This window comes from Camarhynchus parvulus, chromosome 19 (assembly GCF_901933205.1).
Source record: "Camarhynchus parvulus chromosome 19, STF_HiC, whole genome shotgun sequence".
In the NCBI taxonomy this organism is placed as follows: Eukaryota; Metazoa; Chordata; class Aves; order Passeriformes; family Thraupidae; genus Camarhynchus; species Camarhynchus parvulus.
The window spans coordinates 6786458-6810997 of NC_044589.1; the positions used below are offsets into that span (position 1 = coordinate 6786458).

General features: G+C 49.1%; 2 protein-coding genes across 3 annotated transcripts; both read right to left on the bottom strand.

The window, feature by feature from the left end:
• Window positions 1-572: 572 nt before the first annotated feature.
• On the bottom strand, window positions 573-19412 carry UNC119 (unc-119 lipid binding chaperone). The gene is made up of 5 exons (XM_030962901.1): window positions 19290-19412; window positions 9387-9500; window positions 8360-8462; window positions 7490-7662; window positions 573-6041 (listed from the first exon to the last, which is right to left on the bottom strand). Exons 1-5 carry the CDS (start codon window positions 19405-19407, stop codon window positions 5929-5931), a joined length of 621 nt encoding a protein of 206 aa, XP_030818761.1. The 5' UTR covers window positions 19408-19412; the 3' UTR covers window positions 573-5928.
• Window positions 19413-19969: 557 nt separating this feature from the next.
• PIGS (phosphatidylinositol glycan anchor biosynthesis class S) lies at window positions 19970-24399 on the bottom strand. 2 transcript variants are annotated; one of them, XM_030962655.1, is made up of 12 exons: window positions 24338-24399; window positions 24098-24237; window positions 23913-24024; window positions 23440-23529; window positions 23212-23303; window positions 22498-22696; window positions 21897-22039; window positions 21690-21804; window positions 21382-21527; window positions 21180-21280; window positions 20638-20848; window positions 19970-20554 (listed from the first exon to the last, which is right to left on the bottom strand). In XM_030962655.1, the coding sequence occupies exons 1-12, from the start codon at window positions 24375-24377 to the stop codon at window positions 20279-20281; spliced, it is 1665 nt and encodes a 554-aa protein (XP_030818515.1). In that variant the 5' UTR covers window positions 24378-24399; the 3' UTR covers window positions 19970-20278. The 2 variants fall into 2 exon arrangements, with proteins under 2 accessions (XP_030818515.1, XP_030818513.1); XM_030962653.1 differs by having other exon boundaries at window positions 23212-23351.
• Between the last annotated feature and the right edge of the window lie 141 nt (window positions 24400-24540).

Genomic DNA, 24540 nt, shown 5'->3' on the forward strand with positions numbered 1-24540 from the left:
AGCTGTGATTCTGTGCAAATCCAAAATGTCATTAATATAATTGATACCAATTTATTTTAATTACACCCCAAGACATTCCCAATCTGAAAGTTAAATTCCACTTGAACAGTTTTAATGTGATGGTTTTACCCACAGAACTACCCAAACCACTGCAGAGTCTTTCCATCAATCACCACAAAATGAAGCTGCTCACACACATTTGCACAAAAACTGGAGTTTGAATATTGATGGAGACCTGAAATGAAAGTTTGAATGCTTTTTTTCACAGAAATATTTAAATAAAATAGACAATCACCCTCGTTTCTAGGATCAATAATTTATTTCTTTTTTTTTTACACATTTTGCAATTTGTTACAGGAGAAGAAACACTTGCTAATGGAAGTGACATGTTTTTGAACCATTTTCCAAGGTAATGGAAAAAGTTAAGCATATTCCCTAGGATGCACATCAATGACTAAGCTGTCAATATTAAACCAATTGAAGCAAGTGTGGTCCCTATTTAAACCTTGTCTAAATTAATTTAAGGACTCTCCTTCTCCTACAGGAAGACTAAATTGTAGCATCTAATTTTCTTTTTTTTTTATAATCCTGAAGTCTCAATCTTTTCTCTCTCTCTACTTAATCTGCAAAAAGTCAAACAGGCTGAAGCCAAAGCCACAGAATGGATTCTGTGCCAAGGTTCCTTCTATTCCTGGTGATCTCCTCAGTTCCCTCCTGTCCCAAAAAGGAAACAAAGGACTCCCAGTTTTCTGAAAACCAGATTCTCTGCATGACAGTGCATTGCATTGCCACAGGATGGGCCACAGTGGATTTTCTCCTAGCAAACAAATCACTACCAAAGTACAAAGAATTAGAAATTAACTCAGTAAAAATGCTCCTAACGTTTTCCCAGTGGTATAGTAACCAGAATCCTACTTTCCTTCCACAAAAAATAGATTTTTTTTTATAAATACATTTTAATACAGACAATTCTGTTTCTATGCCAAGAAAAAAAAAAGTCACATTCAAACAGGTTTGCTGGGTGTATTAAGATACAAGCAGACACCAGAGCAGGCAGGAGCACAGGGGGGGTTTTGGGGGGCTGCAGACACACAAACACCATTTCACCCATTGACCATCGATGGGGAGAACAACTGAGCTGCAAAGTGAGACCTGGAGCATCACAGCCCTCAAATAAATCAGCAATTTCCACGTGGATTAACTCCCAGTGGTATTTAACATTAACATTGAAAAGCCTCTATAAATTTAGGCAGTGTTTATGCTGGGGGTAGAGAGAAGAACCACAAGCAGGAGCTCCCAGCTGCCTCAGACCCAGGAGAAAATTGAGTCATTCACCATGGCCTTGAAGCTCTTGGGTCCAAATAGCTGAAATTAATGCTTTTTTTCTGTCCTTGTCCTCCTTTACCTCACTTTTCCCCCCAAAATGCAGACAAACCTGCCCAAATTTTGTGCCACACACACAGTTCCAGCTGCTGCCCCACAGCCCCAAACGACAGCAATGATTTCTATGGTTTCCTTCCTAACCAGATCTAATTAAAACTGAGCTGTTAACCATCTTTTCCAGGCCATGAATAATTAATAGGGCATTTTTATAATACTTACTAAATATGACAGTTGGGTATTAGCATTTTCTTACCTTAAATAGCCCCAGTCTTTGCATAACTAAAAGTTCCCTGCAGCTTTTGTCTTTAAGATTGGGGTTTATTTTTTATGGGTTGGTATGTAGGATAATTCTCAATATACTTCAACATGTTTTTTCTCAAATTGAAGAGATTTTGGAAGTAGCCTGCATGTTTCACACACAGCCAGCCACCACTGTGACACTACACAAGATTTTGGAATAAAACTCAGAGTACAGAGGTGGAAAATAGAGCATCTTACTGACCTGCTCAAAAAACAAGACATAGAAAGAGATTATGAGCAAGAACTAAACCCCAGCAGATTGTTTACAACCCTGGGGAGACTTTCTACATTAAAATAAATAAATAAATAAACTCTTCTGAGTCAGGAAGGGTGGATCATTCAGTTATTTCAGAAGTGTCACCACGTAACGGACAATTCACAGAAACAATTTTGGCTTTTGCCACTGAACTGAGAGCAAAGTTTCTAAATTTTCAACCACAGCTGATGTGTTAATTATAAAAAAAAATTGGTTCTCTCCCTGCCACAGAAGTGTGAGTTATTAGAGCATGCAGCTCACCACCAATGTATTGCTGCTTTTCTTAAAAACCTTGACTATGAAAGAAATCCAAGACTGACAAAGTGAAGAAAATATGTCAAATTATAATTTCCCTGAAAGAATGTGTTGAGCTGTAATTTCCCTGTCTCTCAGAAAAATTATGTCACTATTAGCACTCAGAGAGACTTAGTTTCTTTTTCCAAGATTAAGTCTCTGTGTAAAGCACACACTTAATCCTGTTTTATGACAGGAAACAGAGGGCATTATTAGCAGATAATCTTGGTTAGCTCTTGGATGTTTTCTTTCACTTTCAGAAATTCAGATCCCAAATTGCCAGGCTGGCTTGTTAAAACAAAGCTTTAGTGCTAATTAAAGTCATATTTAAAATGAGATCAAGGAAGAAAATACAACAATTCCTTTTTTCCCAGAGCTAATATTTGGTGATTTCGCAATGAACTTCCAAAGTAAACCCAATAATGATGAATGTTAAAATACAAAATAATAGCTAGTCAAGAAGATTAACAAATTCTTCTGCGAACAATGCTGCTAAGACTTCGTTCTCAACTGGTTTATAATAAGAACCAGCTGCCAATTTAAGGGGAAAAAACGTGGGTTTCACAACCGAGCTGCAAACTCAGCTCCCTCCCAGAAGGAAGTTGAAATCATTGGGTGCTGCACAAAGCTTGGTCTTTAACACTAAATTCTGAAGGTGGTTTTTAAGCAAAACCAGAACAGAAGTGGCATGAAAACAACAACTCTACAGCCAAAGTTTTTGAAGAAAAAACTTTCAGTTCTGTTTATGTGCCTCATGTCAACACCACACGTGATGCTGCTGCATGAGCAGGTGGGAAAGGAACAAAATCTCTCTGCTGGGCAGTGATTCCCACATGTTTGCAAAGACTGTGGATGTGGATGGCCTTGAGGAAGTGCTAACAAATAATTCCCAAGTGAAACAGAGAGATAACTGTGATAACTGCTTCAGTGGGACACAGAGAAAAGCACCCTCATTGCACTTCCCACAGGAAGTTCTGTTGTTTGCCTTGCTCTAGGAATCAGAATTTGTTGCTTGTGGCAAACTCTGGGGATTTTTAATAAAATTGTCCTAACTGAAATGCTAAAGCTAAAATTGGTTGAAATTCATTTTATTGAAAATGTCCAATCTTTATTTCTGCCTTAAAAAAATTCTAATAATATTTAGGCAACAAACTCACTCAGTGTAATATCTCCCACATGATTCACACTATATTTTCTGTGAGACTGGAATTATTACATATATAATCTGAATTATAAAGGATTTCAGAGAGGAGCAGATGATAATTCATGCTCTTGTGTTCAACCTCAAAACTACACTAGAAAAATGTCAGAAATTCCATCCACACTCTGCACTCCTGGGAGCACAGTGACTTTCTCTTGGTGCTTTTATAAGGGGCATGTCTAACACTCAAATTTCCCTTGATTACAGTAATATTTTTATGGAATTACTCTTTGTTTTTTTGTAAGTCTTAAAAGGAGATAGCATAAAAAAGGAGCAGAACATAATTATTTCACAGGAAACCCCATCAAATGACCCAAGAGTACACACCAAAGTACAACTGATCTCACCACAACATATTAAATAGATGATAGCAATTCTGGGCAAATTCAATTCCTAAAAGTCTTTTAAAAATCTTATGAAGTGACTGTTATGAACAGCAGGTAAAAAATAACCCCCCAAAAAACACTGTACAGGGTGGTAATTATAAACATTCGCTCTATTTTGTCTTTAAATTAGCATTTTTTTCTCCTGCAAATTGAAAAAAAAGCTCAGAACTACTTAAAACTTGCAAAATGTCATTGGAGATACGATTTAACAGCCCTGATTTAAAAAAAAAGTTGGAGGAGGAATGAAAACAGTTTTGAAACTATTTCCATCTTTAGTAATTATTGTGCTATAAAATTAATGGTCAGTAGCTCAAAGTACTGCACAAATAATGAGGAAATCCTTTGTATCTCTCAAACTGATCAGTCAGCTGTAGGCTACTTGTATGATTTAACACACTAGAGACAAAAGATAGTGATACAAGTCTCACTGTGATAAGAATTACTGCAAGCTACTCCTTGTGTAAAATCAGCGAACTTGACACACTTTTGTAGCTACCAAGCTTAATAAAAACTGTGCTGTAACCTAAAATCACTGGGTTTTTTCTTTAAAAAACTGCCTCCTCTCTCAGCAGTCAAAAAAGCCAAGCCAAATACAAATGGTGACACATTGAAAAGTGACCACAACCCCAACAAGAGCACAAAAACCTCCCTGGCCTGAGGCTACACTTGGAATTGTTTGTCCTGTCTGACACAGGCTGCGACTACAGAGATGCTCATCACGACTGGAAATGGTATTTTTATAAAAATTATTACAATTATTACACCTATCTGAGGCTAACATAGAATGTTCCACTTCAACTCACAGAATTAGACATGGAGACATCAAGTACTTACAGAAATATCTACAGACTGCAACTGTCTTTTATTTTTGTTGGGTTTTTTCCTTTTTTTCTTTTTTAAGTATCAGTGAATTAATCAAAATCAGTGAACCTTCAGAGTAAGGGTTTCATGACAACAGGTCACCCCACACAAGTTTATTCGTGGTGTTGCTGTTTCTTGGGCTAAATTGGTGTTAAACTTCTTCCAGAAGAGAAGAGAGAACTCTTGCTAAATCTTTTGCTGTGTGTTAAAATTGTAGATTATTAGATTTAGCTTCACCTGTATTATTATCTGATGAGAAACGTTTTTAACAATGGGGAAACGCTATCTTAACCTCCTTTAAATGCAGATACACATAGAAAATTGGAAATTCCACACTCCCCAGCTGCCCTAGACAATTAAAATGCTGCTCTAACAAGCAGCGCTGAAGTCCTTATCTTGGTATTGAGCAGAGATGAAAAAAATAGACATGGGAAATGTGTGGCATGAAAAGGCTGTTGAATGAATGTTAAATAAAGCAAAAATGTTAAATAAAGCTAAAATCCTTCTGTTTTTCCTGATTATTCTGCAAAAAACTGAAATCAATGGAATGTACTTATGGAGGTTCATAGACCCACAGTGCCATTTTACCTTCATCTGAAATGTAAAAGGAATGTAAATGTAAAAACCCAGTGAACACAGCTCTGTCACTGAACTATTGCTCTTCATTGCTGGTTTTGGTGTTTCCAAGGTTAAATAGAACATTACACAGAAGGATTGGAACTAAAGGATGAAATACTCATGGAGAGAGCCAGTCTAAAGATGAAACTTGCCTTTGTGAGATGTTTTGCTCAATATTTTCAACAGGCTGGACAAGTTAAATTGGCCTTTGAAGCATCCACAAAGAGAAACAACCACCCAAACCTCTGCCTTTGCATCCATCCACTCCCATGGTTTCTCTGATTACATTCTTTGGGAAAGCAATCCTAAAAGATACTCGAGGGCAAGAACATAAATTCACAGAATTAGGGCAAAACCGTTCCTCAGGTCCCACAAGGCCATTTTCAAAGCAGACACTTAAAAGAACTTAGGGAAGTGGTATCCAAAGATCATTTTTAGCTTAAAAACTTCTGAAGAACTGGGTCTGCTTCAAAGCTCAAAAGAGATGTCATGAAACTCCTACTGTGGCAAAGAGTCCTTGGTGGGTGGATCCTTGTCCAGGTGACGCTGCAGGAGCTGGAGGTGTTGGGATCCCTGATGACTTCCAGAGGGAAGGGGAGGCCAGCATGGCTGGGCCATCCAGCCCAGGCTCAAGGTCCTCCACTGTATGAATAATCTGCCTTGTTGTGCATCACCAGCTTGTTGTCTACAAAGTAGAAACTGTCCGACTGTGTCTCGTAGGGATGCAGGATCATCTCTCGAACTGTGAGAGGGGGAAAAAAACCAATCAACCCAATTAAACCCAAAATTAAACCAAATTAACCCAATTTAACCCAAAAACCCAGTTAACAGGGACATATAGGGATGTGCTCCCTGTTAACGGAGTGACAAAACTATCCTTTGTCTCCTCAAAAAGGAAAAGAGCCCAGAAGTTTCTCTCCTCAATTAGGGGAGAAGACACCTCATAGGACCTGGGGGACTTCACCTCAAACTTGGACAGGAGTCAAAAAGTCCCACCTGAGCAATTTACTAGAAAAAGAAGAGAACAAAGAAACTAATGGCTTTTGTGAGGTGTTTTACCAGGGGTAAAGGACCTCCTGCACCTGGCTTGGTTTTTCTCTGTAAAGAGTTTTGTTATTTTGCCTTTTATTAAAACCTTTTTGTTTCCAACACTACCACAGAAGCCACCCTGCTGATTTTATGCCTTCTAAGGTAGCTGAGCTACCTTGGGAGTGAAATAGATCTCCAAGAGCTTATGAGACCTGGCTCAAGGAGACCCTTATTTCAGGGACACGTCACAATGCTGGGCTCAAGCATTGCTCAGCATCCCCCAAGCAGCTGCAAAATCAGGTGAAAAACCAAAATCCAAATGGGAATTGCCCAAAACACTCCTTGTTGGTCTCTTTTAAATAATTCAAGAATAATTATGGAGTTTTTATGCTGGAAAAGCCCTCAGAGGCCTTAAAATACAACCTGAATTCACTAAACCCTTGTGCCACATCCACACTTTCTTTGAATAATTTCAGGGATGAAAACTGTTCATAATCCAAATATATTATGGCACCATATAAAGGGGACCTCAGAATAAGAACCCATTACATTTTGGGTTGGGGTTCTTTTTGTTTTGTTTTTAAAAACCGTGATAAAAAGCAAACTCCAAATAAATTTGTTCTGGCCTGACAGCAGAGCCTCACTGTATTTTCCACAGACTGCAATATTAGTGCTGACACACACAATTAGGGGTTGTAAAGAGGAAAATCACAGAGATTTAGTGCTTGTGCTATTGTGTCTTGGGAGAGAGGAGAGGAAATAAAAGTTATGTTCATACTAAAACCTCTCAAGCTCACAATATAGCACATCAAACATTTAAACAGATCATAACATTTAAGTTATCCATTTATTGGATGTCTTTTTAATCTTATTTTTTCCTTGTTTTATAACACAATTATCTTTTTTCTCCCTGATACTGAAGCTTCTCTTTTATGAATTAAAAAAAAAAACAAACCAACAATCCCAAGCAACTGCCTGGTGTGTGATGAGATACATCCTACTAGAAAACAAAATCAGTGTTAACACAGATTTAAAAGGATGAATTATTCTACCCCACCCACTCTCCAGAGACAGCCTTTAAGAAAGGGCTCCCCCAAAGCACCTCAGATGAACATCGTGGTGTGACAACCCAGAAATGAAAGTTTATAACAAAGAACTTACTGAGATCCTCCGAGAGCTGGGGGAATTCATAGATGTGCTCACAAGTGTTTTTACTGCTGGGGATGCAGAAGCCAAATTCAAAATCAAAACTTTTCAGCAGCTGGTCACGGAAGTAGTGCCGCTCAATCATACGGAAATTATTAATGGGTTTGTCCCCTACTGTGAATTCCACCCTGAAAAAGAAGGGTAAAACTGACGTGAGCTTTCATGCTTCAGTAAGGTGTGCAATATTCCTGCAAGGCAGAATAGAGCTCTGAAAAAAAAAGCCAAAATTATAAAGCAATAGCATTAATCAAATTATTGTTTCCTCTTTTACTTGAAGCATTCTACAGGGACACACCACAGCATTAGATAAACATGCTGCCATGGGCAGGGACACCTTCCTCTATCTCAGGTTGCTCCAAGCTCCATCCAACCTGGCCTTGGGCACCTCCAGGGATGGAACAGCCACAGCTTCTCTGGGCACCCTGTGCCAGAGCTTCAGCACCCAAAGGGAACAATTCCTTCCCAATATCCCACCCATCCCTGCCCTCTGGCACTGGGAAGCCCTTCCCCTTGTCCTGTCACTCCAGATCCTTTCCAAAAGTCCCTCTCCAGCTCTCTTGGAGTCCCTTCAGGCACTGGAAGTTGCTCTAAAATGCCCCCAGAGCCTTCCCACTTTATTTTGCCTCTTTTAGCATCAATCCCTTCAGCACCAGGCTGAAACCTAAAGCGACAGAGAAGGCAAGAGATTTGGAGAGCCTCATAATAAATGAAAAAGCCCCCTGTTCAATCACCTTCCTGGCAGGATGAACATGGAAAAGAGGGGTTTTTTTCCCCAAGTTTTCAGCTGTTTTCTGTGCCAGGCCAAGGAGCAGGGGGGTTACTCACGTGGCTCCCACTTGCCGCAGTCTGAGGAAGGCCGGCGTGAACTGATAGCGCACGAAGCGTCCGGCGTTGGGGTCCACGTCCTTCCTGTCATTGTGCTCCCGCTCTGCAAAAACCCAAAGAAAGCTCTGTCAGAGCTGCCTGAGAACCACAAACTCAGGGGAAATACTTGTGGTGGTGTTCTTGAGCCACCCAAGCCAGGGAATCGCTCTGGTGCTGAGCTCACCCTCCTCCTGTCCTGAGATGTCCACCCCTGGTCACTCAGAGGTGGAATGTTGAGAGATGGCCCTTTGGTTGGAGTAATTTCTTATCTTCTGGATCTCTTTTCCTCATCTCCTGGAGGATGAGGAGTAGAAATCCAGAAGATTTCTATTCCCCACATCAGGACTGCAGAGTGACTCTGGACAAGCCATTTCCCCTTAGCATGCTTGGTTTGCTACCTATAAGCTACAGAAAACTTCCTCTCACCTGCAGGGAGGTGGGGAAGGGTTAAAAGTGCTTGGCCAGGAAAAGAACAGCTGCCCTGGGTTTTTATCACCACCGGCAACAGGCAACACTTGGATGCTTACAAGTAACACCTAAAAATTAATCAAACCAAAAATAAAAGGCAAATGTTCAGTTTGTTTCATTTGCCTGTTGGCAGTTTCTCCCCTTTGGAAATACCACTTTCCTGACTCCTCAGTGAGAGATGTTAAACTAACAGCTAAACTATGTGCAGGGGGCACAAGCTGAATAACAGCCAAGAAAAAACCACCCAGTGATCTCCTCCTCCTCCTCTGCTCCTGTTTACAACATCCATCTGTCCCTTCCCATCACAGATGGCAGCAGGAAGAGCACAGCAGCAGCCAGCTCTGCTCACCCTGTTAGTACAAAGAGACACCTGAAAAACATTCCTGCTGCAAGATGGGGCTCCAGCCCTCCTGCAGTGGACAGATTCTGCTACTTTTGGGAAATGTATGGAGTTAAAGGAGTGGGGAAAAGCAAAATAAAGCATTTGTTCGTGGAAACCTTATTTTGTGTGTGCACTCACCTGAAGCTGCTGGCTTGGTAATTTCAAACAAGACTGTGCCAGATTCCATGTCCCGGATTTTGAACCTGGTGAAGTCTATCTTGTAAACATTTTCCTCAGGAGTGCACAAATAATCTGCAGGAGGAAGCAAATTTAAATGAAGGCTGCCCTGAAATATCGGGGAATTTCTGGCTGCTCTCTGGAGGCCACACCAGCAGTGAGAGCAGCCCAAATGCATCTCCACCACTGCCTGTTTTCATTCAAAACTGATGTCCCTGAAGACAGTCTCAGTTCTGGAGGCTCACACTGCCCTGCTCAGACAGGACAGGGGAAAGAATTCTCTCCCCCGACACACAGAGGTCATCACCTTTTTCCAACTCTGTGCCAGCAACTCCTGCATCCATTTCCTCCCAGACTAGTCAGCACCTCCATCAAATCCCAGCCTTTCCAGGGTTAAGAGGCTTTGCCTGTTTTAAAAACTGCCCTGTGGCAGAATGCGAGGGCTAAGCAGCTTTGGGAGCTAAGCTGACTGCGCTTAACTGGAACAGGAGTGTCCTCCCCTGTGCCACCTCCCTGCTCCAGCCCTCTGCAGACAAAGGGTGGCCTCACCACACCAGGGCTTGTTTTCCTCAGCACTGAAATTATGTTGAAGCCTTTCCCCGGGTCAGGAAAACAGGGAGCAGAGCCCTTCCCTGCTGTGGGTATCTTTGAGAGAAAGTCAAAGATGCAATCACAGAATTGTTAAGGTTGGAAAAGCCCAAGATCATCAAGTCCAACTTTTCACCCTGCACTGCTGTGTTCACCATTAAACCACGTCCCAAGGGCCACATCCACAGGGCTTTTGAACATTTCCAGGGATGAGGATTCCAGCACTAAAATGCCCACAGTTCTGGCCTTCAGCCTTGCTGTGCCCTGAGCCAGCTCCTGGCATAGGAATCATCCTCCTCCCTGGGGAAGGAGCACATAGAGCACAGATTGAATGCAGCTCCAATAACTCACTTTACCCTGACAGATCTAAAGAAATGCTCTATGTAGACAAGCCAGGTCAGCTTTCAAACAACAGCACATTTGATTGATGTAGGAGACTGGTTCTGGAGGTTCCAAGGTGAAAATAATACTTTAACATTCTAATTCAAAACACTTTCTCAGCTACTAATTCCTGCTGTTAATCTGAGCTAATCACTTATTTCTGTCTGCTTTCCTATTTCTAAAACTCCAACAAATCCATCCACCTGAGGCTCAGTCCCTGAATACTGAATACATAAAAATAAGTTACAAGTGCTCAGAGCCCAGACCTGCCCATGCCAACCCAACTTCAGCACAGGTCTAAGAAATCCAAGACCACTGTGAGAGACTTCTGAGCTCCTGGGCACAAACACTTGGCACCAGCACTTTCCTAGAAGCCTTTTATTCCTTCCAAATCTCCATAACTTAGAGAACTGTCCAAATAAGCTCAGTTCAAGGAACAGAGGTGTTAAATGTTCTCCCTGGACAGTTTTACTGCTCTCCAACAACCCCATATGGTGAATACTCAAAGGAATGCCAGAGAATTTGTAGATGCCCCATCCCTGGAAGTGCTCAAGGCCAGGCTGGATGGGGCTTGGAGCAACCTGGTCTAGTGGGAGGTGTCCCTGCATGGCAGAGGGGATGGAAGTGGATGATCTTTAAGGGCCTTCTTAAGCCAAAACACTCTGAGTTTCTACAATTCTATAAATGGGTGTTCAGGGAGAGGACAGTGCTCAAAGCATCCCTGGCATTTGGCAGGGATTTTCCCTTCCCTATCAACACAGCACAAGGAAAACTGACACCAGCACCCAAACTGTCAGGAAGAACAAGCTAAAACCTTGCCTTTTTTACTCCCCAAGAAAACACAAGCCTGTGTTAGGTCAAATATCCCAAGAACTGCACAAAAATCTTCCTTTTGTGTCCTTAACAGCAGCCAAGATGACAGGACAGGAATTTAAACCCATCCCTCGCCTTAGGCCCTGATGTTTAGCATTCCTCAGGGAGATGTCCTGCAATTACACCGTGATTTTGGGCTCTGACACATCAGCCACCCCAGTTCCTAACCCGTCCCACAACTTCCCAGTCCCACAACTTCCCAGCTCCGAGCACCAGCATGCAAAACACAAACTGACGGAAGCAGGCCCAGCTTCCCACAGCCCAGCTTCCCCTCCCTGGGCCCATGGCCACTGGCTGTTCCCTGGGAAGGCTGTTGGCAACAGGCAGCAGTCGCCCAGGAGCCCAGGACACCTTCCCTGGAGCACGCTGGCAAATCTGAAGCCGCGTTTGTCTGCAAGTTAATTATTAAGTGTTTCTACTCCTGCAGAATTCCTGCCCATCCAGCACCATGGCAACAGCTTTATCCCCCTCCTTGGCAGCAGCGTTGCTGCAGTAACAGTGTCCATGACTCATCTGGAGCAGAGCAGAGCCAAGCAGAGCCTCCAAAGAGGAGTAAACCCCGGGTAGAATCCCCACCAGGCTCCTGCTCATTGATGCTTGTACCCCTACGCTGTTATTTTCCAACTCTTTTTGCCCTGATAATATTTTTTTAAAATTTTTTTTTAAATTAATTTTTTTTTTTTTTTGTTGGGTTGGTTTTTTTTTTTTTTTTTTTAATCAGCATGGCAATATACAACTGGATGCCATCCGGGAAGATCAGCTGCCAGCATACTGCAATCAAGTGGGTTTTTTTCCTCCTCTGGCAGTGCCCAGTCTCCTAGGAAAAAAAAAAAAAAAAAAGAAAAACTAGAGGAATATATATTCCTCTCAGTCTGTATTACATTTGTTTCTGCTGTTCCTGTTCAAAAAATCAATCAAAGTAGCCACGTGCTGGTTTTTTCCCCAACACGTAACAGGAGCCTGAGGCTGCACTGGAAGGTCTTATTGGGAATGGGCTGCTTGCAATTGGCAGATCCTTCTGCTTAGCTGAGCACTGTCAGATTTGCTAATCTCATCCCATACACACTTATTTTTAAATTACTGTAGGGCCCAGTTGCCCACACTTCCGTGACTCACTGAAATGTCTCATCTGCCTGCCTTATCCTAATTCAGCGTCGCCGGGATTTGGGGAAGGGAGGCAGCAGCCCTGGTTATTTCAGCTGGGAATGAGGAGATCAAACCTCCATGGAGGGGATTGTTACAGAGAAACTAAAAATGGTGGGTTGATCTCTCAGGATACAATATTTTCTTGTTTCTTCCACTTCCCCTGAAGCAGGTTGTGCTGTTTCCCTGTTAATAACTGAACCATCGTGGTGTGTCCCTGAGGCTTCAGTACTCTCCTGATTTAGGGATGAAGGCATGGACACAGCAGCACTGCCATGGAAAACCCATTGGATTGGTTTTTATCCATAAGTACTCACATTTAGTAGTAAAAAAAAAGGTCACAAAAGAGGAGTACTTCCTACCCTTTCCTAAAGCCCAGGGAATTGTCATATCCCAGACCTCCATCCCCAAACCCTTCCTGAAAACAATTCACCTGGTATTAGCAGCCACTTCTCACTCACACATCCCTATTCCTGATGGTGCCTCTCCAGCTTCTTTCCCATAACCTCTGGATCATGCCCAAAGATCTGCAACTGCCCACTTTTAGAGACAATTTCTATCCTAAGACCTATCACAGTTGTGAAGAGTTTGGATCTCAACCAACACCACTGTGGTGGTCTGAGGAAGCAGCAGAGGTGATTGGCTTCCTGAATCTGGCTCAATTAATTCCTTCACAAATTCTCCAATTCCCTTTGTAGGATAAAGGGATTCCAAAGCGACCCCAAACAGTTCAGTGGGCTCAAGCTTTGCTCTCAGAATCAGCAGGGGCTCCTTCCCCTGGTACAGTTCTGAGCTGGTACCTCCGCTGCCTAATCCAGGGAAGAGATAGTTTCTACCCAGGAAACCTTCCTGGGCTCCCAAACCCAACCAAAATGACAAAATAAACCAGCAGAACAGCCTGGACAATGCCAGCAGGCACTGCCTGTGAGCACTGGCACATCCTGAACCCTGGTGCAGAACTCCAGGTGTGTATTTTAGCAGCTGGTGTTACAGAGGAGCGCAAAAGGTGAGGGATAATGCAGAGCTAAATAACACAGGAAAGCAAACAAAGGCGCTTTGTCCTCTGGGCCTCTCCCTGTCATTTAAATACATGAGATCAGGCTTGCTCCTCATGACAGAAAGCTAAAATTTGATCCTGTGTCGCTATAAGACACGAAAGAACATAAGCACACTACCTTCTCAAGGTGAAGGAAGAAAGAGGAAGTTTATTCTCTGACTCCAACATTTATAGTTTTCCAAAAGTGACAGCGGATTGGAGGGTGACAGTGACACCTCTCCAATGACACTGGGCAAACCAACAGTCCATCAACTTTCTCCTCCTCCATAAAAGAAGACAAAACAATCAGTTGTTTGCAGAAAGTGTCTGAGAAAGTTCACCACAAGAATGTCAATATCAGAAGGCCTAGAAAATCTTGAAAAACACGGGTGACAATCCTGTATTTCCAAATTTCCTTTGCAACCACCCCACCAGGCCCATTTTATCACAAGCTCATGGGCAATAGGATTCACACTCTTTGTTGTGCTCCTTTTCAAGATCCCTTCTCCATCTCTGCAATCAGGAGGAAGCACGTGTCCCCTCTCACAGACACCAGGGATATTTCTGTGCTCATCAGAGTCTAATCTCAGATGGGGCAGCTCCTATTTTAAGGCCTTAAGAGCTCACTAAGGAAAGCAGAGTGCACCCAGGGTAAGAAAAAACTGAAAATTTGGTCCTGAAAATGGGTGTAAATCAGGAGGATGCTGTACAAGAGACTGAGGCAACAGCAGTGACTTGTAACAAGAATTTCTCTCCCCAATACAGACAACAACAACAATTTAGGGAATGGATGAGAAGGCTCCTGTAGTTATGCAGGCCTATTTCCTAACATGTGTTAACCAACAAGGTCAGGAGCTATTTTGAAGCCAACTCCCAAGACATAAGCCAGGTATAAAGCCAAGACAACTGCAGAGGAATTGCCAGGAGCTGGAGATTAGGAGATTATCAGATTGAAGAGTCTCAGGAGGAAGCAAAAATAGCCCAGACCCCACAAAGAGGCCGAGCAGTGACGCAGGACACGGAGCAGGGCCTGAGGGCAAGGCAGGGCAGGTTCCAGGTGCTATTGATACACCTGCCCAGACAGCCTGGGTTCAGTTAAAGGAAAAAATAAACCATTTCCCTGCCCTCTGCCTCAGCAGTTCAAGCCCTGTGACACCAAGCCAGCCAGGAAACAGGATCTGCTCCCGTAAAATAAATCCCTCCAGCCCAAACCATGGGGTTTGGAGAACCAGAGACCAGGGGGGTTGCACGGGGAGGGAGCAGCTGCCCTCTGACCCAGCCCTGGAATTAGGCTGCTGCAGTGCCCCAGAGGGAAAATCCTGCACCACAAGGATCCCACAGGGGTTTTTCCACAGCAGCACATTTACTGTCAAGGAAGCAGAGGGATTTAGGGCAGGAGGCTCCAGGCTGAGGCACTTCCCTAGGTCCCCAGAGCCCCTCAGTTGCCAAGTCCTACTGCACAGCTCACCAGGCTCTGATTTTTGTGGCAGCCTGCTCATCTCTTTTTTTTTTTTTTTTTTTAATTTTAGCTAGAGCTTTCCAGACTTCGCCCTCTCACAATTAATTTGATCACAGCCCTGCAGCCTGTGGATGGAGCTGCTCTTCCCCCATTTCCAAGGCACCCAAACACTTTCTCCTGCCCCCTTCTCATGCTGATTGCATTCAAAGTCTGAAACCATGCGCACAACATCAACTAAATCAGCTATTTTTGGGCTGAGCCAAAGCCAAGCTCTGCTCAGACCCTCAGGCTGAGTTCCTCTTACCTTTGCCACTTCCACCAGGGATGGCCCAAACTCACAACCCTGGGAGAAGGAGGAATCCCACACCACACACACACTGTGTGTGCTGCCCCTGGGAATCCCAACAGCTCCTGTTGTGCCGTGAGACTTTGGGAAACACAGAGCCCTGGAAAAGCTCACAGCCTGTGTGGGATGCTGAGGGAAGGGTCGTGGGGAGAGCAGCTTGGCACAGCTCTGCAACAAGGAATCAGCACATCAAAACACAGCCACACATCACAGCTCTGGACAAGGCAGAGCAGGGATTTATTAACCTCACAGACACCCACAGCTCCTCAGAGCTCCTGCTAAAATGCATTCTCCCCATTGACTGGGGAGGGAAGTCATGGTCCAGGAGCAGCTTTGAAGATGGATTCGTGCACATCTGCCTCACATTCCTGTTAGTGCCTCCCTCTCTCCTTGCCTGTGAAAACCCCATGGATTTGGAAACTGATTTCAACATGGATCCTGGATGGTTTAGCTTTACAGGACTTGAACTGCTGAGGCAGAGGGGAGGGAAATGGTTTATTTGGATTTTTTTTCTTTAATTGACTGCAGGAAACTGGTATGGAAGTCCCTCAAGAAGGGTCTGGCCTGCCTAACCCACTGAGGCAGCCCTGTGCCAAGCTGGCCTTTAGCTAAAGCTGCCTAGAGAAGTCTCAGAGAAATCCCAAGTGACAGCTCAAGGAAGAGATTACTTTCAGAAATGATTACGTGCGTGCTCCTTATTTTTAGGGTTTGTTTAGAAACTGTTTCCAAGCATGTAATCAATGATTTAACCCCTTGGTTTCCTAAAATATAATCAGCGTTAAAATAAAACTTAAAATGTAAGATTTGATCTGGTATTCCAGGCAAAGTGTGTAGGTGATAAGCAGGGCAGCCTCAGAGGCTGGAGCTTGTCTTTTGTTACACATCTGACTCCTCTGATGCTCTGGCTGCCTCAGTAATTAATTGCAATTTGAACTGAGCTCTGCCCCACTCCTTTGCTAATCTTAAATTAATCACGTCATGAGCTTTTTCCGCTTTTCCCAACCACAGTTGTGTGAGCGAGTGACAAATCTCACTAATTGCAGAGGAAATGGTTCTCCAGCCTTACACCTGATCCAGCTGGAGCAGAGCCAGAACCAGCCTGGCCAGATATCCCAGGGCAGCATCCCAGATCCACCAGGCTGGACCCAGCATGCCCAGAAACGTTGTGAGCCCAGAGCTCATGGGGAATTTAACATTGGGAGGGCACGGAATGTGCAGGGCAGTTCACACAACTCCCCAGTTAAGCTTATTAGAAGCACATTAAGAGCAGAGCCCAGCTGGCTCCTGTGGCTGCCCACAGAGCCACATCCTGCCTCGCCACCCTGCCAGCCCAGCCAGCTCACACTGGGTCAGCTGCACCCACTGGGAGAGCAAAGTCCAGCTGTGCTGCCTGATGCAAGGATGATTAGGGAGGAATTCTTCCCTATCAGGCTGCTGAGGCACTGGCAGGGGGTGGGCAGAGAAGCTGTGGCTGCCCCATCCCTGGAAGTGTTCAAGGAAAGGCTGGGTGAGGCTTGGAGCAACCTCATCTGGTGGAAGGTTCCTGTGTCCCTGTTCTTGGTGAGGCACTTGGAACAAGGTGGTTTTTAAGGTCCCCTCCGGCCCAAACCATTCTGTGCTACAGCCAGAATTCCACCTCTCCCTGGAAACCTGCTCAGAAACACAGAGCCTGCTCCTGGTGTGAGCATTGCTAGAACACACCTTCCTGTGGTACCAAGCCCTGCTGGGCTTTGGTTGATGAAGAAACCCTAAAACACAGCCAGCTCTCCTCAGGCCCCAGGCAGGACACAGTTCAGTGTGTGAGCTGAAGTGCTACTGGCCCATGAGTTTGGATAAAGATGGATTATCCTCTCTCTGGAACAACAAAGGGCAGCCAGGGCACCAGGGCATTTCTGCTGCAGCCTCACCACCAACTCTTCCTTCAATTTCAACCTGCCAAAGACAGAATTGCTGCAACAGGGTGTGGTGTCTGCCCTGACACCCAGCACGTCCAAAAGCCTGCGGCAGCTGTGAACTTCTCTCCCACAGCTTGGTCCTTCCTCCTCCCCTACCTGAAGCAGAAGAGTGGAACAGTTTCACATTGCTATTTCTGGCCATCTGTTTTTAAGGGTGTAGAAATGAGCAAAGGCCAAGGAATGCCCCAAATAATCATTAGGTGTTAAAAATCTGAAAAATATTCTTTGCTTTCTGTTAAACCCACCAGGACGAAAACTGAGCTTGAGAAGGGGAGTTGCAAAGTGCTCCTGGGTGATAAGATACAACATACTCAACATGGGGGTACTGTTTACCTGTATCCCCAAACTCACCGAGGGTTTCAGGTGTGGGGAGCATTTCCTGGCTCCCACACATCCAGCAGGACAGGAAGCACTTCCCAAGGTAAGCCTGGGACATCATCGCAGTGCCTGGCTCTGACCCTGGTACCAGCAAGTCTCACAGCAGGAGGGGAACACAACATTTTCATGCATTTCACATCCTCCCTGTGCTCCAGAGCACTCTGACCCAGGGCTGGAAGAGGCAGACAACAACCAGCTCTGCTCCAAGCCTGGCTCACCAGCTTATCAATCCCTGCTCCCTGGGAAGGCAGAAGCTTGCACCATCCATCCCCACTGATGCCACACGAGGTGACAGCAAGGCTGTGGGGTGGCCCTGTCCCCTCCAGACAGCCCTGGCGAGGGCAGGGACATGGAGGCTGCCATGAAGTGAGCACACAGAGCTTCACACAGCCATGGCTGGGATTCACCATCCAACTGAGGATGCTGGCAGGATGCTCCAGTGCCTGCTGCGTGCTCTCCCTGCTACAGGCAGGGGATTTCTGGGCAGTGAATCACGCAGCTGCACCAGCAGAGCAGCTCAGCCCGCAGAAGGGCACCCAAAGCTCCCCAGCAACAGCAGCCCCTCTCAGAGGAGCCTCTGTGAGCCCTTCCTGAGGGCTGACACGAGTCCCTGGCGGGCTGTCCTCCTCCCTTCCTGCTCACACACAGCCCCACGGGGCTGCCTGCACGCAGCAGCACCCACAGCCGCATCCTTCCTCTCCAGGGCTCGTCACAGCCCCTGTGACACTGAGCTGCCTTGGAGGGCAGAGTGCTGAGAGGCACAGGGAGCACAGCCAGAGCCCCGGGCAGCCCCTCAGCCCTGACAGCCCAGAGAGACAACCCAGAGGTCCTAGGAGATGGAAAAAGGACTTTTTGGGATACCAGGGCAGATTGTCCCTGGGCATCGCTGGCCTGAGGCAGTACCATGGAATGGTTTGGGTTGGAAGGGACCTTAAAGACCACCTGGTTCCAACCCCCTGCCAGGAGCAGGGACACCTTCCACCAGCCCAGGCTGCTCCAAGCCCCATCCAAGCTAATCTTGAACACTTCCAGGGATAGAGCAGCTTCTCTGTGCCAGGGCCCCACCACTCTCCCAGGAAGGAATTTCTCCCCAATATCTAATCTAAGCCTGCTCTCTATCAGTGTGAAGCCATTCCTCCCTGTCCTGGCCTTTCCCCAGCCCTGTGTGCTGCTGTCCCGAGCTCTTCTACCAAGCACAACAGCCCCTCCAGGCACGCACTCCCACCACCACCTCCAAGATGCCCTCAAGACCACGGGTGCTACGCTGGAGAGGGGGAAAATGGGTTGGGGGGCTGCTCTGGAGTCCTCCCATGCTGTGGCCAGGGATCCAGCCCATCCCATTGCCGTGGGAGCAGACACAGGGAATAGGGTGATGGGCAGAGTAGGGAGGAACATCCCAACATCGACCTTTCAGCAGAGTTGGGGGGGCTGCACTGAAGAAGAGAAGGGAGAACCCCTGCTCTCCCGCTGGTCCCCAGCCCCCGGGGTGGCACATCCCGCTGCGGGCTCTGTCCCCTGCCCTGCTGCATCCCCACTCCTTGTCCCCCGGGAAGGGGGCACCGCTTCCCCTTTTCCCTCTGGGTTAGCCCCCTTGAAAGGGCAAACAGTTCCTTTTTCCTCCCGGCTTAGAGAGGAGAACCAGCTGCCCTTTTTCCCCACGGGGACGCGGTCCCCATCCTCCCGCCGCGCCACCCCCGGCACGCACCGCTGGTGACCCGCTGCAGCCCCAGCACATCGTCGGGCCCGATGAGCGCCTTTCGGCCCAGCTCCTCCTCGGTCCTGGCCGCCGCCGCCCCGGCCCCGCCGCTCTTCTTCACCTTCATGGCCCCGCCGCCGCCGCCGCCGCCGGTGTGAGCAGCCCCGGCCCCGCTGCGCGCCGCCGCACCGGGAGGGGCATCGCCATTCACCGCCCCCGGCCCGCCCCCGGCCGGCAGCGCCGCCCGGCTCCGCGGGAAGGGGGAGGAACGGGCCAGCAAGGAAAGCGGCCCCTGCACGCTGCTCCCAGGGGCTCAGGGCAAACCCTGTCTGCTGCAGGAGACTGGGGTGTCCCCTCCTGCGAACCCCCCGCAGGGTGAGGTGGGGACAGACCCCACAGCTGGCCCGGAGCACGGGGACATCCACCCCAACCATCCCCAGACCGACACACGGTGGAGGAGCTGGATCCGGGCTGCCCCCGGGGGCTCAGCACCCATGGACGGGATGGATTCCAGGAGCTGCCCCCTCAGGAACTGTCCCCCCTCCCCAACCAAGTATTTTTTGCTAAATACCCATAAAACAGAAGCCAGAGCCCATAAAGCAATCGAGTGGGAGCAGGAAAGCTGGGCCAGGGGAAGGCTGGGCAATAGGCACGCCCCAGATGGCTAAAGGAGGGTCATACAGCCCCACATCAGCCCCCCAAAGAACAGGGGGTTCTTTATTTACACAGCAGCTTCTTCTGAATACAGCACCAGGCTGGGGCCGCACAAACACAGCACCCTCCCTCCCCTCTCAGCCTCCATGGCTGCAGGAGGGCTCAGCACCCAAATTGAGACCTCTTCCCACTTCCCAAAGCAGCCTCTTCCCACTCCTGCATCCTGGCCTGGCACACCCAAGCCAAGCAGCCAGGCCTGGATCCTGGGGTGCCTTTTTGGGCCATGAGTCTGTGACCACACCACCCCACGGGGTGGGGACAGCCCCAAGGCAGGGCACCATCGCTCAGTCCATCTTGGTGGGCTCCTTCTTACGCAGCCTGGTCTCCCGGACAATCTTGGCCAGGGACAGGAGAATAGGGACAGCCATGGGCAGGAAGAGCGGGATGTAGATGGCAAATTTCTGGTCGTCAGGGAAGTAGAGGAGATGGAGGAGAGATGGGTCAAAGAAGGCCCTCTCTGAGCAGGTGACAGCCTCCTTGCTGGCCTGGAAAGCTGCGAGCAGGTGGCCCAGGGACAGCTCGGTCACAGCGCTCTGCACTGAGGCCACTGCCCGGTACACCTGTGTGGGAACAACACCAAGGGTCAGGCCCTGGCCAGGGAGGGCAACAGGGACACTCAGCCCCCTCTGCTCCTCAATGGTACCTCAGAGGCAACATCATCCTTGATGACAATGTTGCCAATCTTGTCCAGGAGCTGGGCCAGCGAGGTCAGTGTGGTGGACACGGTGGCGATGTTCTCCACAGTGTGGGCCCACAGCAGGTGGTCCAGCTCCCAGTCAGCCAGGCCCTCATTCCCTGGGCTTTCCAGCAGGAACTCGGGGGGCACCTCTTCCCGAGACAGCCCAAAGAGTAACCTGCGAGTAGAAGGGATGGCCCCAGCCCACATCAGAAGCCTTCATTCCCATGAGCTCCCTGCTCTTCTTCCCTGTTGTGTTTAGTCTCAATCCTGCCTAATTGTCTCCTGGATGTGTGGCATGATAAGCCAAGCCTCCTATCTGAGGAAATGGGAGATGTGCCAGCATCCCTGGCCACAGAGCAGTGATGGCCAGTAGCCAGCACCTCGAAGGGCGCAGAGAGCCACCCTCAGAGCCCACGGAGGGAGGAGTGAACAAGCTGTTTGGGTACAGCCTGTTCTGACCCCACTGATTTCCACAGAGGCCTGGGGAGGGAAGAGCACATCCTCACCGGAGCTGGGCCAGGAAAACCTCCATCACTCGTGCCATGTCCACATCCACGTGCAGAGGGAGGGAGACTTGGGGGGAAGCAGGGGCTTCCACGTTGTAAACCTGTGGGAATGCATGTTAATGAAGCATAGCCAGGGCCTCAGGGCCAACAGCTGGGAATGGGGAGCCACCACCTTGTCCCAGCACCCCCGTGGTTCCCATACCATGATGCCACCCCAGCGAGGGCTGTGGAAGGCGTTGGTGCTCACTGGGGCTCCATCCTTGTCCTGGATGTACAGAGGGGAGTGGGAGCGCTCTGGCACATAGAGCAGGAAGTTCAGCACAGGGTAGAGTGAGGCAGCACTGGAGCCTGCAGTGGGACAGAGTCACAGAACTCTTGTGGCTGGCAGGGACAGCAGGAGCAGCCCACAGCCCAGCTCCTCCTTCACAGCCACCCCAGCAGCTCTCACATGGGCTGGGGGGAAAGGGAGCCATGAGACAGATCCCAGTGAGCCACCAACACAGCGCTCACCCAGCCGGGCCTCCACGGGGTTGATGACGTGTGGGAGGCTGTGAGCACTCAGGAGGAAGCTGGAGGACTCCTTGTCATAGCGTGGTGTCACTCCTAGGACGGCGTAGTACAGGATCTGCAGGCACACAAGGGACACGCTGCTGGCAGAGAAGTGCACCCCAGGGAGGTCAGGGCTGGGCTTTCCCCACCATCTCCCCCAGGCCTCACCTGTGAATCCACAGAAAAGTTGGCCACCAAACTCAGTTTGTCCAGGACAGGCTTCACAAAGCGGTTCACAGCCCCCTCGATGTCCCAGTCCACGGTGTGGGACTTGGGGTCAGGGTTCAGCAGGCTGAAGGTGATCTCATACCCTGCAAGGACCCACAGCCTGTGAGCCACCGAGGCTGTGACAGAGCTCCCAAGAGCAGCAGGGCCTGTCCCCTCCTCCCTGGGCCACCCCAGCGTGGGGTGACACCAACAGAGCAATCACAGCACAGCCCTGGCCCAGAACTGCTACAGGCAAAGGGGTCTGGTAGCCCAGAAGCCATCCAGGGATGCCACAAGAGCAGGAATGGGATCTTCCCCAAGAGCAGAAGGTTTCCTGAACCCGGGAACACCTTCCCCAGAAGCAGAAGGTTTCCTGAACCCGGGAACACCTTCCCCAGGAGCAGAGGGTTTCCTGAACCCGGGAACACCTTCCCCAGGAGCAGAGGGTTTCCTCAGGCCTGGGAACACCTTCCCCAGGAGCAGAGGGTGGTCCTGAAGCCTGGGAGCACCTTCCCCAGGAGCAGAGGGTGTCCCAGCCCAGGGATCAGGGATGGATCCGTACCCAGGCTGGATTTCAGGTTGCGCCGTGCGTCGGGGCCCAGCTGCCCGTCGGGCACACGGTCCGAGAGGGCGGCGGCGATGGAGGTGGCCGTGAAGGACATCAGCTGTGTCACCTCCCTCAGCTGGGCCTGCAGGGCAGCCAGGCCACCCCCAGCCCTCAGCAGGGCGCTGCGGTGCTTCCCCACGTAGACACTGATGCCCTGGGGATGGGAGCAGAGCCCTGAGAGCAGCACGGTGCCACCTGTGACAGCCACCTGTGACACGTGCCACCTCGCAGGGGGGAAGCACGCAGAGGCTGGCACCACAGGGTGTCACAGACATCTTTTATGAAAAATCCTTTCCTTAGGATTTTTCCTCCTGAGAAGCTGAGAGGCCTCAGGAACAAAAGGTAAACAATGGTTATCTGCGGCTGTGGAATGCAACAGGTGCATCTGTGATTGGTCTCATGTGGTTGTTTCTAATTAATGGCCAGTCACAGTCCAGCTGGCTCGGACAGAGAGTCCGAGCCACAAACCTTTGTTATCATTCTTTCTTCTTCCAATTTTACCTAGCCTTCTGATGAAATCCTTTCTTCTATTCTTTTAGTATAGTTTTAATATAATATATATCATAAAATAATAAATCAAGCCTTCTGAAACATGGAGTCAGATCCTCGTCTCTTCCCTCATCCTCAGACCCCTGTGAACACGGTCACACACAGGGTGCTGCTCCCTACCTGAGGCAGGAGAGAGGAGGTTTCAGGGACCACGTACATGGTCAGAGAGCCCAAGGTGGTGTCCTGCAGCGGGTACAGAGCAGCGTCAGCCTCTGGGGAAGATGGAAGCACTGGCAGGGCTGGGAATTTCACTCCAATCCCTGTCTCACTCAGACACAAAGCAAAGTGTGTTCTCTGCTCTGCCAGCCTCAGGAAAAGGAGCTCCCCAGCAATTCCCTGCTCCAGTACCTCGTGCAGTGGCTGCAGCCAGTGCTGCCTCCTCCTGAGCCGTGGTGCTGCGATAGCGCATCTCATAGCGGGACGTGACGCTGGTTCTCACTGGGGGCAGAAAACCTGAGTGAACCTGCTGATCCCAGGGCCCCCACAGGAGCCTGGTGCTCACAGGGACAAGGGACAACCCCAGGGGGACACACAGCACGAGGTCCTTTGGGTGCCAGTGGGATGAACCGCTATGGGATGTAGCACTACACCAGCAGTGAGACAGCCTCACACCAGCCAGGCATCCCACCCTCCGAGGGCTCCATTGTCCCCGTCCCCAGGCAATGGAGTTGGTCCCTTCCCTGCAGCACCCCGGGAAGTCCCAGCCCTGCTCCCTTCAGTGCCAGCTCAGGGCAGGGTGATGCTGGTCCCGGGAGCTCCGGGCTGGACGAGGCCACCCATGAGGAGCAGACAGGGCAGGGACAGACAAGGGGGTCTCTCACGGTTCACGGAAATCTCCATCTCCTGCACGTCCCTGAAGGGCAGCGGCCTCGGCAGGTCCCCGGGCACCGATCCCGGGGCGAAGACCACGGCCATGGGCACCACCAGCTGAACCTGCACAGGGCCAGCGTCAGCCCGGGCTCCCGAGCCCCCAGAGCCGCCGCCCCCGGGCCCGCCCGGCGCTCACCGGCTGCTGGCTGAGCCCATCGATGTCCGCGTAAGGCAGGGCAGCCCGGTAGGTCTCGGTCGTTTTCCACCACAGAGGCAGTCCCAGCACCACGGCGATGGTCGCGAAGGACAGGGCGGCGCGCCGGCCCCGCGCCCGCTCTGCGAGGATAGCGCTCAGCACCGGCCCGGCTCCTCGGGGAGCAGGGTTGGGGAGCCGGGAGACAGCGAACAAACACCGAGCATCCGCGCCCGCCAGTACCTGCCTCATCCGCGGCCATCGCAGCCGCCGCCGCCACCATCTTCACTTCCTGGCCTAGCCGGGGGGGCGTGCCCTGCGCCAGCCCAGCCAATCGGGACTCAGAATACCTAAAGCACCCAATGGGCGCGGCGTGCGCCGCGAGGCGGCACAGACGGGCGGGCAGCGGAACCAATCAGAGCACGTATCGGCCGTGAGGCGGTGAG